This window comes from Heterodontus francisci, chromosome 5 (genome assembly GCF_036365525.1).
Source record: "Heterodontus francisci isolate sHetFra1 chromosome 5, sHetFra1.hap1, whole genome shotgun sequence".
NCBI lineage: Eukaryota > Metazoa > Chordata > Chondrichthyes > Heterodontiformes > Heterodontidae > Heterodontus > Heterodontus francisci.
Window position 1 is genome coordinate 133,304,223 of NC_090375.1, and position 13,322 is coordinate 133,317,544.

Genomic DNA, 13,322 nt, shown 5'->3' on the forward strand with positions numbered 1-13,322 from the left:
CTGAAAGACAAAGCGTTAGTACAGAGAGAGTGTCAATGGACAGAAAACTGATTAGCTTGGCCCCAAGCACAAACATGAAAAATGTAGGTAGGCACAGTAGAAACAAACTAAACAAACTAAAATAAAATAAAGACAAAAAATAAAAATAAAAAAATAACTAAAAATAAAAAGAGGGGCCCGTCATGCTCTGAAATTATTGAACTCAATCTTCAATCCGGCAGGCTGCAGCTTGCCTAATCAGTAAATGATGTAATTTCAGAGCATGACGGGCCCCCATTTTTATTTTTCGTTATTTTTTCTTTTTTCTGTGTTTATTTTATTTTAGTTTGTTTCCACTGTGCCGACCCACTGTTTTTTTCATGTTTGTGCTTGGGGCAAGGCTGCTCAGCTTTCTGTACATTAACACCCTCTCTGCACTAATGCTTTGTCTTTCAGCACACTATTAACATATTGTTTGCCTTTGCTCCATGACCTTCTGGTCAGTTCATCTGTGACCTTGTCCCCACCCCAGCTTTACTTGCTTAAAACCTTTTATATTTCTAATATTCGCCAGTTCTGATGAAGGGTCACTGACCTGAAACGTTAACTCTGCTTCTCCCTCCACAGATGCTGCTAGACCTGAGTATTTCCAGCATTTCATGTTTGTGTTTCAGGAAATCTAGCAGACTTGGCTTTCCAAAAGGCATTCGAAAAGGTGCCACACAAAAGGTTAATAAGCAAGATAAGGGCTCATGGATAATTTGTTAATGGCTGGGAAGCAAAGACAAGGAATGAACAGGGCATTTTCAACTAATAGAGTGCCGCAAGGATCAGTGTTGGAGCCTCAGTTATTTACTATCTAGATGAATGACTTAAATTAAAACACCCAGAGTAATGCATCCAAGTTTGTTAACAATGCAAAGCTAGGTGGGAATATAATTTGTGAGGAGGACACAAAGAAGCTACAAAGAAACAGACAAGTTAAATAAGTGGGAAACAAGGCGGCAGATAGGGTATAATGTGGGGAAATATGAGGTTATCCATGTGGGTAATAATAGAAAAGCATAATATTTTTATAAGGCATGAAATTTCTAAATGTTGAAGTTCAGAGACACTGGGTGTACTCATACAAGGAAAACAAAGTCAGCATGCATGCACAGCAAGCAATTCAGAAGGCAAATGGCATGTTGGCTTTTATTGCAAGGGGATTGAAGTACAATAACAAGGAAGTCTTACAACAATTGTATAGAGCTTTGCTGAGACCACACGAAGTAATGGTCTCCCGATCTAAGGAAGGATATACTTGCCTTGGAGGTGGTACAGCTAAGGTCACACTATTGGTTCCTGGGATGAGAGGAGTGTCCTATGAAGAGAGGCTGAGTAAACTGGGCCTGTATGCTCTGAAATTCAGAAGAATGAGAGGTGATCTCATTGAAACATACAAGATTCTGAAGGGGCTCAACAGGTTAGATACGGAGAGGTTGTTTTCCCTAGCTGGGAAATCTAGAACACGGGGACACAGTCTCAGGATAAGGGGTCCATCATTTAGGGCTGGGAGAAGAATTTCTTCATTCAGAGGGTTGCGAATCTTTGGAATTCTCTAACCCAGAGGGTTGTGCATGCTCCATAACTGAATATATTCAAGGTTGGGACAGATAGATCTTTGATCTCGCACTGAAACAAGCAATATGGGGAGTGGGCAGGAAAGTGGAGTTGAAACAGATCAGCCATGGTTGTATTGAATGGCACAGCATTTTCAAGAGGCCACATGGTCTACTCCTGCTTCTATTTGTTCAACAGATATGGTGGACAACTGGTTTAACCATTCACCACCAGATCTGGCTGGACCGTATAAAGCACTATCGGGTCCCACTGACAACTTCCTAGAATGCAAAGATTATCCCGGGCATTTGTTTTCTGCAGAAAACTGCCTTCCGATAGCCCTCTCCCCTGTCTTCCAACAAGTGCAAGGAGCTTTTGTCACTAAAATTGAGACCATCTGTTCAGCTGACTCTGCTGCTTCCATCCCTTCCACCAGCCCATAGGACCAAATTTCTTCTAAAGCTCCCCCCATTGCCCTAGCCCTGAACCTGCATGATTCTTTAGTTTCTCTACCATCTTCCCTCATCCTCTCTCCAAGCTCATCTTGTCCATGAGACCCACCTCGTTCTCCCTCAACCCTATTGCCAGTAAACTGCCGACGACCCAACTTCCCTTCCTGGCTCCCGTGTTAGCTGACATAAACTCAGTTACTGTCCCCTCTCCTTCAAATCTGCCATCACACCCTCCTCAAAAAGCCATCCTTGCAAACTACCAACCCATCTCTCTTTCCTCTCCAAAGAACTTGAATGCATTGTCACCTCCCAAATCTGTGCCCATCTTGGAATTGCACTATCCCAATTCTATTCTTTTGTACCTCATCGTAAGCAGAGAGTCACCTGAAACGGCTTCTCTTCCTACTCCCACATTGTTACCACTGGTATCCCCCAAGGATCTATTCTTGGTCCCCTCGTTTGTCAACTACATGCTCCCCCTCAGCGACATCATCCGAAAACACAGCATCAGTTTCCACACGTACAGTGACGACACCTAGCTCTACCTCACCACCACCTCTCTCGATTCCTCCACTGTTGCTAAATTATCAGACTGCTTGTCCAACATGCAGTACTGAATGTGCAGAAATTTTCTCCAATTAAATATTGAGAAAACTGAAGCCATTGTCTTCACTCCCATCCACAGACATTGTTCCCTAACCACTAACTCCAAGCATCTCCCTGGCAACTGTCTAAAGCTGAAAGAGATAGCTCGCAACCTTGATCACCTCAAGATGAGCTTCCCAACACACATCCTCTCCATCACCAAGACCACTTATTTCCATCTCTAACATTGTGTGACTCCACCCCGCCTCAGCTCATCTGCTGCTGAAACACTCATTCATGCCCTTGTTACCTCTAGACTTAACTATTCTCCTGGCACTCCTGGCCAGCCTCTCACATTCTAACCTCTAAATTTAAGACATTGAAATTCTGCTGCCATGTCCTAACTCACACCAAGTCCCCTGCACGCAATGACCTACTTTAGCTGCAGGTCAAGCAACTTGTCCTTGTTTTCAAATCTTACCATGGGCTCGCACTGTCTCTAATCTGCTACAGTCCCACAACCCTCAGATAACTGTACTCCTCTAATTCTGATCTCGAGCATTATCACACCACCATTAGTCCATGCCTTCAGCTGCCAAAGCCCTAAGCTTTGGAATTCCTTCCGTAAACCTCTCCACCTCTTTTGCCTTCTTTAAGACATTGCTTAAAACCTACCTCTGACCAAACTTTTGGTCATCTGCCCTGACATCTCGTTCTGTGGTTCAATGTCAGATTTTATTTAATCATCCTTGGGATATTTTATTATGTTAAAGGCACTATATAAATACAAGTTGTTGTTGCTGCTGCTGTTGAAGAAACCATGAAACCATGAAAGGAGTGGCGCAGTGGTTAGCACCGCAGCCTCACAGCTCCAGGGACCCAGGTTCGATTCTGGGTACTGCCTGTGCGGAGTTTGCAAGTTCTCCCTGTGTCTGCGTGGGTTTCCTCCGGGTGCTCCGGTTTCCTCCCACATGCCAAAGACTTGCAGGTTGATAGGTTAATTGGCCATTATAAATTGCCCCTAGTATAGGTAGGTGGTAGGGAAATATATAGGGACAGGTGGGGATGTGATAGGAATATGGAATTAGTGTAGGATTAGTATAGATGGGTGGTTGATGGTCGGCACAGACTCGGTGGGCTGAAGGGCCTGTTTCAGTGCTGTATCTCTAAACAAACAAACATAAAAAGACATACGAATGCTGGAAATCTAAAATCAAAACAGGATGCGCTGGAAATTCACAGCAGTTTGCATTTGAAAGAATGACTGGAATTTTGGTGGGACCCTTTATCAGAACTCCTTCACCAGCTACCTGTTCTATCTCCTTCAGATGACAACTGACTTGCGTGAACATGAATATTGCCATTTTTGTATATTTGTGTGCACAGTGAATGAGATCTAATCAGTTTCAAAAGATGAAGGTACAGTGACTACAGAAGGTTCTTCTTTTAATTATGGATTGATAGCAAAAATTGGTAGCCATAGTAGCATCTGTAATGGAAATTCAGAATCCAATGACAAACAGCAGTAGAAAAGTTCACAAAACAATCCTGCAGACTACAAAAGTATGAAAAATGATTACTGTCCAGGAAAATGTACTAGGGGTTTAAAAACTGCTCTGGCAGCACTGTGCTGATGTACTGACATCACTAGCACATGCATTTGCAAAAGGATGGGTTTTAAAACATTATGCCGCAGGTGGTAAGGGAACCAACAAGAGGGGAAAACATAGTTGACCTCGTCCTCACCAATCTGATTGCCGCAGATGCATCCGTCCAGTACTGTATTGGTAGGAGTGATCACCGCACAGTCCTTGTGGAGACCAAGTCCCGCCTTCACATTGAGGATACCCTCCATTGTGTTGTGTGGCACTAACAGTGCTAAATGGGATAGATTTCGAACAGACCGAGCAATGCAAAACTGGGCATCCATGAGGTGGTGTGGGCCATCAGCAGCAGCAGAATTGTACTCAACCACAATCTGTACCCACATGGCCCGGCATATCCCCCACTCTACCATTACCATCAAGCCAGGAGACCAACCCTGGTTCAATGCAGACTGCAGGAGGGCATGCCAGGAGCAGCACCAGGCATACCCCAAAATGAGGTATCAACCTGGTGAAACTACAATCCAGGACTGTCTGCGTGCCAAACTGCGTAAGCAGCATGCGATAGACAGAGCTAAGCGATCCCATAACCAACGGATCAGATCTAAGCTCTGCAGTCCTGCCACATCCAGCCGTGAATCGTGGTGGTCAATTAAACAACTAACTGGAGGAGCTGGCTCCACAAATATCCCCATCCTCCATGATGGGGGAGCCCAGCACATCAGTGCGAAAGATAAAGCAGAAGCATTTGCAACAATTTTCAACCAGAAGTGTCAAGTTGATGATCCATCTGGCCCTCCTCCTGAAGTCCCCAGCATCACAGATGCCAGACTTCAGCCAATTCGATTCACTCCGCGTGATATCAAGCAACGACTGAAGGCACTGGATACTGCAAAGGCTATGGGCCCTGACAATATTCCGGCAGTAGTACTGAAGACCTGAGCTCCAGAATGTGCCGTGGCCCTAGCCAAGCTGTTCCAGTACAGCTGCAACACGGGCATCTACCCTGCAATGTGGAAAATTGCCCAGGTATGTCCTGTACACAAAAAGCAGGACGTCCAACCATGCCAATTACTGCCCCATCAGCCTACTCTCAATCATCAGTAAAGTGATGGAAGGTGTCAACAGTGCCATCAAGCGACATTTGCTTAGCAACAACCTGCTTAGTGATGCTCAGTTTGGGTTCCATCAGGGCCACACAGCTCCTGACATCATTACAGCCTTGGTTCAAACATGGACAAAAGAGCTGAACTCCAGAGGTGAGGTGAAAGTGAGCGCCCTTGACATCAAGGCAGCATTTGACTTTGTATGGCACCAAGGAGCCCGAGCAAAACTGGAGTCAATGGGAATCAGGCGGGGAACCCTTCGCTCGCTGGAGTCATATCTAGCGCAAAGGAAGATGGTTGTTGGAGGTCAGTCATCTGAGCTCCAGGACATAACTGCAGGAGTTCCTCAGGATAGTGTCCTTGGCCCAACCACCTTCAGCAGCTTCATCAATGACCTTCCTTCAATCATAAAGTCAGAAGGGGGGATGTTAGCTGATTGCACAATGTTCAGCACCATTCATGACTCCTCAGATACTGAAGCAGTCCGTGTAAAAATGCAGCAAGACTTGGACAATATCCAGGCTTGGGCTGATAAGTGGCAAGTAACATTCGCGCCACGCAATGACCATCTCTAACAAGACAGAATCTAACCATCTCCCCTTGACATTCAATAGCATTACCATCGTTGAATCCCCCACTACCAACATCCTAGGGGCTACCATTGACCAGAAACTGAACTGGAGTAGCCATATAAATACCATGGCTACAAGAGCAGGTCAGAGGCTAGGAATCCTGAGGCGAGTAACTCACCTCCTGACTCCCCAAAGCCTGTCCAACATCTACAAGGCACAAGTCACGAGTGTGATGGAATACTCTCCACTTGCCTGGATGGGTGCAGCTCAACAACACTCAAGAAGCTCGACACCATCCAGGACAAAGCAACCGGCCTGACTGGCACCCCATCTACAAACATTCACTCCCTCCACCACCGATGCACAGTGGCAGCAGTGTGTACCATCTACAAGATGCACTGCAGCAATGCACCAAGGATCCTTAGGCAGCACCTTCCAAATCCGCAACCTCTACCAACTAGAAGGACCAGGGCAGCAAATACATGGGAACACCACCACCTGCAAGTTCCCCTCCAAGTCACACACCATCCTGACTTGGAACTATATCGCCGTTCCTTCACTGTCGCTGGGTCAAAATCCTGGAACTCCCTTCCTAACAGCACTGTGGGTATACCTACCTCAAATGGACTGCAGCGGTTCAAGAAGTCAGCTCATCACCACCTTCTCAAGGGCAATTAGGGATGGGCAATAAATGCTGGCCTGGCCAGTGACGCCCACATCCCATGAATGAATTAAAAAAATGCTAGATTAGTGCTGTTATCAAATCACCTACAGTAAAACTAAGCATTTTATTGATAATTCCTGAGCTGCCGCCGATGCTTATTGCTCAGGTGACTCTAGATCAGTGCCTTATGCCGATCTGAAGCACCAGCTGCTGCTAAAATCAAATGAGAACAATCCAGGAGGCACATGGGCCAAAACACATAACCTGCATTACTGCGACAAATCAGAAAAGGAATGCATACTGCAAATGACTGATGTCCACGAGGAGAAAATGCAGCCAACTATGAACATAGAATAGGAAGGCAGTATTTTGATTTTTAGAATATGCTTTAAGGGGCAAGATGGGGCAGCACTTCTTCAACAAAAGCATTCCCTCATTCTTTGCTTCTCCTTTGAGGCTCAAAAATGTGATTATTCAGGAGGACTGCCCATTACAAAATAAAACTACTTACAACAGCTGTACAAATATGAAAAACGTCATAAAACACAGCTTTCTAATCACAGACAAATTTAAGCTAGGTTTAACAAAGAAGAAAGGCACAGGATCACAATGCAGTTTCAATAGGTCAGTCCCTGACCACCAGAGACAATGCTAAGCAGAAGTGAAGTACTTCCTCAGGGCAGGAGAAAACAAAAACACACAGGAATGGAACGTCAGCCAGTGCTGCTTTCAATCAAGAGTAAACTCTTTTTTTGTTATCCAATGGCTCATTGTGCATTGGACTTTTGACCAGTGGTAAGTTGACTGATTTCAGCTATGGCAACAGTAGAAGTGCTGCTCTTGTCCTCAGTGTCCCTAAGCTGGCGAAGGAGTGATCGGCTGGAGTTCACACTCTTGGTCACATTGAAAATTCATTGACTCAAGTGCTTGGACTTCAAATGTGAGCATCATGCCCAGCTGCAATTCATTCCACAGTTATAACCTGCTGACACTATCTAGATTCACACATGAAGAATGACAATTAGGGAAGACACTAGAAGGCAGCCGTTTCCCATGGACCAATTCCCAACAAGGGTTAGAGTTATCCAAAGAAGAGAAAAGTGATGATTGGAAGAGGAAGGAAAATATTTCTGAAAAACACAGAAGAATAAGCAATTTCAAATACTCCAATCGGAAAGAATTGAAAAAAAGAGGAAAGAGAAAAAGATTTTTCAAAAAGATGAAATAGGTAGTGAAAAAAATTCCTTATAACATCTGCTCTATGGAATTTTATTTCATGAAAGCAGGGCACAGGTAAACACAAGTGTTGCAATGAATCATTTCTAAATGAATGCTGGTCTTGCCAGTGACACTCAGCATTCAGAGAATTAAATATATATATATATATAAAAAAGCTGGTGTTTCTTACAGGTCGTGCGATTCACACTTCATGATTACATTAGTATAACTACATTGTTATTGATATTTAACTTCAAGTTGTTCAAAACGTTTGATTGGATGCAGATAAGAATTAATTATTACAGGGAAACTTCTAACAGAACTTTCCCATAAACAGAGTAACAAATTCATGGGAGAACATCCTAATTTTCAATTAATTTGCATGCAAGCTGATTTAGTGATGCTCAGATTTACATGTGTTACACAGTCGGTGGGTTTCAATGTATGCCAATTTGAATATGCACAATCTTCCAGCCCTTTAAAACTTTGCAAAGTGAAATATAAAATTTTTGAAAGAACTTGAAAGGAAAATGTATACAACTGAATTTAAGTCATAGCCCTAATTGTAATCTGTACACCGATTAATGTCTCCCATAGCTCAGTTTATATTGGAGAGGTGCTTTGAAATCAATCCTTGCAACTATTTTCGTCAATAACGATACCATGCCCGCATGATCTGGAAAAAGAACGTACAGTCAAGCAATAGTGAAATAACTGTGTAGAAAAGCATTTCAGCCAGGCAGCTCAGGCCATGTCTTTTGGCAGGCTTTGCTTCTGACAGCAGTGCCTCCTGGTGTTTACAGCAAAAACCGAATAGCTCCTGGATGCAAATCTGAATAGTACCAACATTGGTGTTGTCTGCCACCTCCAACAACAGCAGCTCGTGTTATTAACTAGGAGTTTACAACAGTGCCATCAATTGGGGTTTACAACAGTGGCAAACTGGCAGTGTAATGTAGGAGTTATTTGTTTCTCCTTGTTAGCGTATTTTTGCTTGAATATTGCTGCTTAGAACATGTGTAACAGCAAATATTGTGTGTCAATTTTCCTCAGTCTTGGAACATAAATGTCGAATTAAGTGACATTGGGAAAAAGAACAGCAAGCAGTAGACAGAGAAGTGCAGATATCGTCGCACCCTTTGCAACACTCTGTATAACAATTCAGTGGACAACACCCCATTGAATGTTTTCCCATAACTCCATTATATGCATTTTAAATAACACTCAAAATGCTAATTGTATGCTGAACGTGACATATATTACTTTTTAGCATCTAAAAGTAGAGGTGTTGAACATAAAAAGCAGTTAATAACAATGGTAAAAGAAAAGACTTGTGTTTATATAGCACCTTTCACAATCTCAGGACGTCCCAAAGCGCTTTAAAGCCAATGAAGTACTATTGAAATGTAGTCACTGTTGTAATGTAGGAAATGTGACAGCCACTCTGCATGCAGCAAACAACAATGTGATAATGACCAGATAATCTGTTTTTAGTGATATTGGTTGAAGGATAAATATTGGCCAGGACACCAAGGAGAACCTTCCTGCTGTTCTTCGAAGTAGTGCCATTATATGTTTTACATCCACCCAAAAGGGCAGACAGCTTAACATCAGCCTTAGTTTTGGAGTGGGATTTGAACCCACAATCAGTTCAACGACAACAGGCTCTTCCTTCCTTTCGTTCCTCACAATCACTTATAACTGAATTATACCACTCTTACCCACTTAATTTTATAAATTGACGCAAAAATTCATTTCTAAACGGGCAGAAAATTGTCATTTATGAGTACCAAGCATAGATTTTTAATACTATGAAAATGAAAAAGGCTGTTATACATTGAACTAATACATTGAACATTCAAAATAAGATCTATACTCAGACTGTTCTCTTTCTGACCATGTTATAGTTTAAACCAGCGACTAAATGGCTAATTCAATTTCATAAAAGCTGCGGTACAATTATTGCCCACACTGTCTAACCCTTTTTTAAAAATAATAAATGAACTACTTGACTTCTATGAAAAATACTGCATTTCATTTTCCTTATCTTATTTCAAACCAACAAATCCATTCTGTAATATCCCAGTGTGTGATTTGTTGTAGAGCTTTTACAAAATGCACATTTTGATGGACTTTGAAGCTAGACGTCATTTGTTGCCAGGCCTGCCTATGCTGTCAAGCACTTAGCGTATGTAAACATAAATTTATGAATTCAGTTTTGTTATATTTGAAGAACTTTGGGTTTTTTTGGGTATTTTTTCCATATATTCCATTCAGAAAAGCAGCACTTAAGTGGAAAGTTATTTATTTCACGAGAAGCAGAGTTAAATCACAATAATTATTTGTGACTGTTCTCAAAGATTTTATCCACAACACTATGTTTAAACAATTAAATTTACATCAAAGGAAACATCAACTGCAAACATATTGAAAGGAGAAGCTTGTTATTAAACATACGTGTAATATTTCACAACCTATTAAGCCACACACGGTTAAAAAAAGACAATTTCAGCATTCACGATGCAAGTTTTTTAACCCTCTTGAGGTTAAACAACGTATGTAATAAACAACTCCTCCCACCTGACAAATTTAGGGGTTGGCCAACTTCTGTCATCATTTCTGTCGACAAGGTATTAGACCTTATTTGTAGACTTCCAGCCAATACTTTATTTCTTTCAGACCCCTCCAGCATATCACCAGCATTCATCTTGCTCCCTCCTCTTGACGACCACTCACTGTTATGAGAATCAAATTAAAGCATTTCCTTCTGTTCATTCAATTATACATCAAACTGTTGCTAGATATTGTGCAGCTTATTTGCAAGGAATTAAAGTTGGTTGTACAGTTCAGTTAGTTGTCACAGATGCAGTACTCATTTCCTTAGCCTTTATAAAAAAAAAGACATTTAGAAAACGGAAGTTAAAAAACTACAGCTATATAATCTGACAAAAAAGGTTTGCTGAACTGCTCTAAAGCACAGTCCGTCCCATCCATACTGTTAAATATTAGTTTAATCTGAATGTGAAATTTGATACACAACTGACGATAAGGACCACTGATGTAGAAAGAGAAAAAGCAACTGATTACTCCAAATTGTTAAGTTGTATTTCTGTTCACTGAACATTTAAAAACAGTTAATTCAGCATCTTTCCTTCAAAGCAGATACTATGTGCATTATGTTCCAGTTTGTCTCAAATACATCAGTTCAACAACGGTATTAACTAATTAATATTTCACAGATCTTTTCTTATTGCATTGCATCACTTTTTTTTCTCCTAAGCAGATGTTAATTTCGCATTGAGCCTTTCCGGCAGTACCAAGCTCAATATCCCTAGCGAGGTCAAGTTAATATTTGGTGAAAAGAAGTTCGCTTAGTAGTGACTGACAATCAGATGTCCAATAATCCATTTGACTGATTTAAACACACTCACACGTCTTCAATATTTTTACACAATGCAGTGCGATGTAACTACACGCAGTGAAGCTTTTACTCAAATTGTGTCCCTGCGTTTTGTACGATCTTTTCAGATCAACTCGATTAATAATTAGTATACACGTGATTACATTGTGCTAAAACACTGACTCAATAATAATTGTTCCCGCTATTGTTATATTCAGAGCATCTCCAATTTGCATTTCGCCAATTCATTTCCTCCACCTGATCAGTTTATGTAATGACTTAACCAAGCTGAACGTGTCTTCAGTTTAAAAAGCTGTTTTTCCCCCAAAAAAACGCTTTCTAGATCGAGACAAAACTAAATAAATTCAACTTTAATCCACATATGTAACAGTGCTTCCGTTCCTCTACAACATGTTACTTCCGTATTCAGTAAACTGCGGTAAAGAAAAAGCCAAAAAAAAAACATCGTTAACATTTTCCAACAAATTTCTTGCATCCTCACACTCAGTGGTCCGAGATGCAGCAACATTTTTCATGTAAGCGTGTAAAATGTCAGTCAGTGTCATCTTGTCAGACCCTTACAAACGGCAGCTCCAGAAGGAAACTGCACGGAGCAACAAAAAAATTGCCACCGCCACTTTAAAGGAAAAGAGCCGGGGTGGTGTGTGAAATGAAAGCAGCAATAACTGGCGACAATTTGGTAATTGTATGAAATACCTGCAAACAAGTGGAAACTCCGCTGAACACAGCAGCAAGCAGCAGCTTCTCTTCCTCCTGCTCCCAAAGCGCAACCAAACAGTTCACACGCACGCTGTGTCCCTTCGCTCCTGGCCAAAAAAAGACTTCATAATTTGTCTTAATTGACTTTTTCCAACGGCTAAATTACGTTAAACAAACAGGCAAAGATTTTTTTTTAAGAAAAAACATTTTGCAGAACAGGAATATTTATCAAAATGGCGGAGCGCAGAATATTTACAGCACAACGATATTCAGTGCACTATTATAGATTTATATAAAACATGGGGCAGAAATCCAAAATACTGCAACTTCATCTGGCAATTACTTGTAAAGTAACATTTCCAAATGTATCACCATGCAAACGCGCAGTTATTCAATAAAACGGATGACTTTTTCTTGTTTATGTGCAAGTGCATTAGAAATGCAATGTGAGGTGTTATGGAAGAATGTTGTGTCTTTTTTTTAAAGCTGATATAGAAAATGAAACAATCAGAAGGGGGTGGGGAACTGCTCCAAAACTACGCATTGTGCACTTCCCAACCTGACATTTTTTTAAAATTTTCCTCACAAAACCTTGTCCCCCTCCCCCCCTCAAGTCCCTTCCCCCAAATGATGAATTGTTGAAGTAGTTTCAATTGTAAACCAGTCAACAGCAATTCCGCATTGAACGTCATTAAAACTAAAGAATATCTGACAGTCAGTGCATCTAGAGCCAGGAAAGTGTGAAACTAAGTCTGTTCTATTTTGTAAGTCAGGCGCCTGGCCGCGCGGGGAGAGTTTTGCTGCTTTTTTCCTTCTATTTCTAATATGAGAGAAATACATTTCAGCTTCAATTTCCTTACCAGTAAGAGCTGTGACTCTAGGCCCTTTCTCAGCTGGGAGAGGAAGGGAGGTGGGCAGGGCGCAAGCGCAGAGAGCACCCACTGCTGGAGGCAGCAAAGCAATAACTCCACCTGCAACTGAGCAGGAGAAAGAGGGAGCAAGTGAAGACATGAGAAAGCCACCTGCAACTGAGCAAGAGAAAGAGAGGGTCCAAGTAAAGATATGAAATATAAAGACAGATATTAAGAGTTTCTATAGATAATTAAAAAAGAAAAGAGTTAACAAAGTGAGTGTTGGTCCTATAGAAAGTGAGCCTGGGGAATTAATAATGGATAATAAGGAGATGGCATTTTGCGAAGGTCTTCACTATAAAGGATACAAGTAACATCCCAGAATTAGCTGTAAATCAGGAAATGGAAGGGAGGGAGGAACTCAAGAAAATTACAATCACCAGGGAAGTGGTACTGAACAAATTGTTGGAGCTGCAGGCTGACAAGTCCCCAGGTCCTGATCGACTTCATTCTAGGGTGTTAAAAGAAGTGGCTAGTGAGATAGTTGATGCTTCAGTTTTAATTTTCCA

The 13,322-nt window shown here is 41.6% G+C and overlaps 1 protein-coding gene across 13 annotated transcripts in view; it reads right to left on the reverse strand.

Moving 5' to 3' along the window:
* The window catches only part of LOC137370059 (lethal(3)malignant brain tumor-like protein 4), a 456,447-nt gene extending 443,623 nt beyond the window's left edge, over positions 1-12,824 (reverse strand). For 7 of the 13 annotated variants that reach the window (XM_068032126.1, XM_068032123.1, XM_068032127.1 and 4 more), the window contains exons 1-3: positions 12,763-12,824; positions 11,900-12,009; positions 10,363-10,517 (exon numbers count right to left, since the gene is read on the reverse strand). In XM_068032126.1, the coding sequence (XP_067888227.1) occupies positions 10,363-10,489 (127 nt within the window). In that variant the 5' untranslated portion in view covers positions 10,490-10,517; positions 11,900-12,009; positions 12,763-12,824. Of the gene's footprint in view, positions 1-10,362; positions 10,518-11,684; positions 11,770-11,899; positions 12,010-12,762 lie in introns of those variants that run through there. The other 6 variants (XM_068032124.1, XM_068032125.1, XM_068032129.1 and 3 more) reach the window with 6 other exon arrangements.
* Positions 12,825-13,322: the final 498 nt, after the last annotated feature.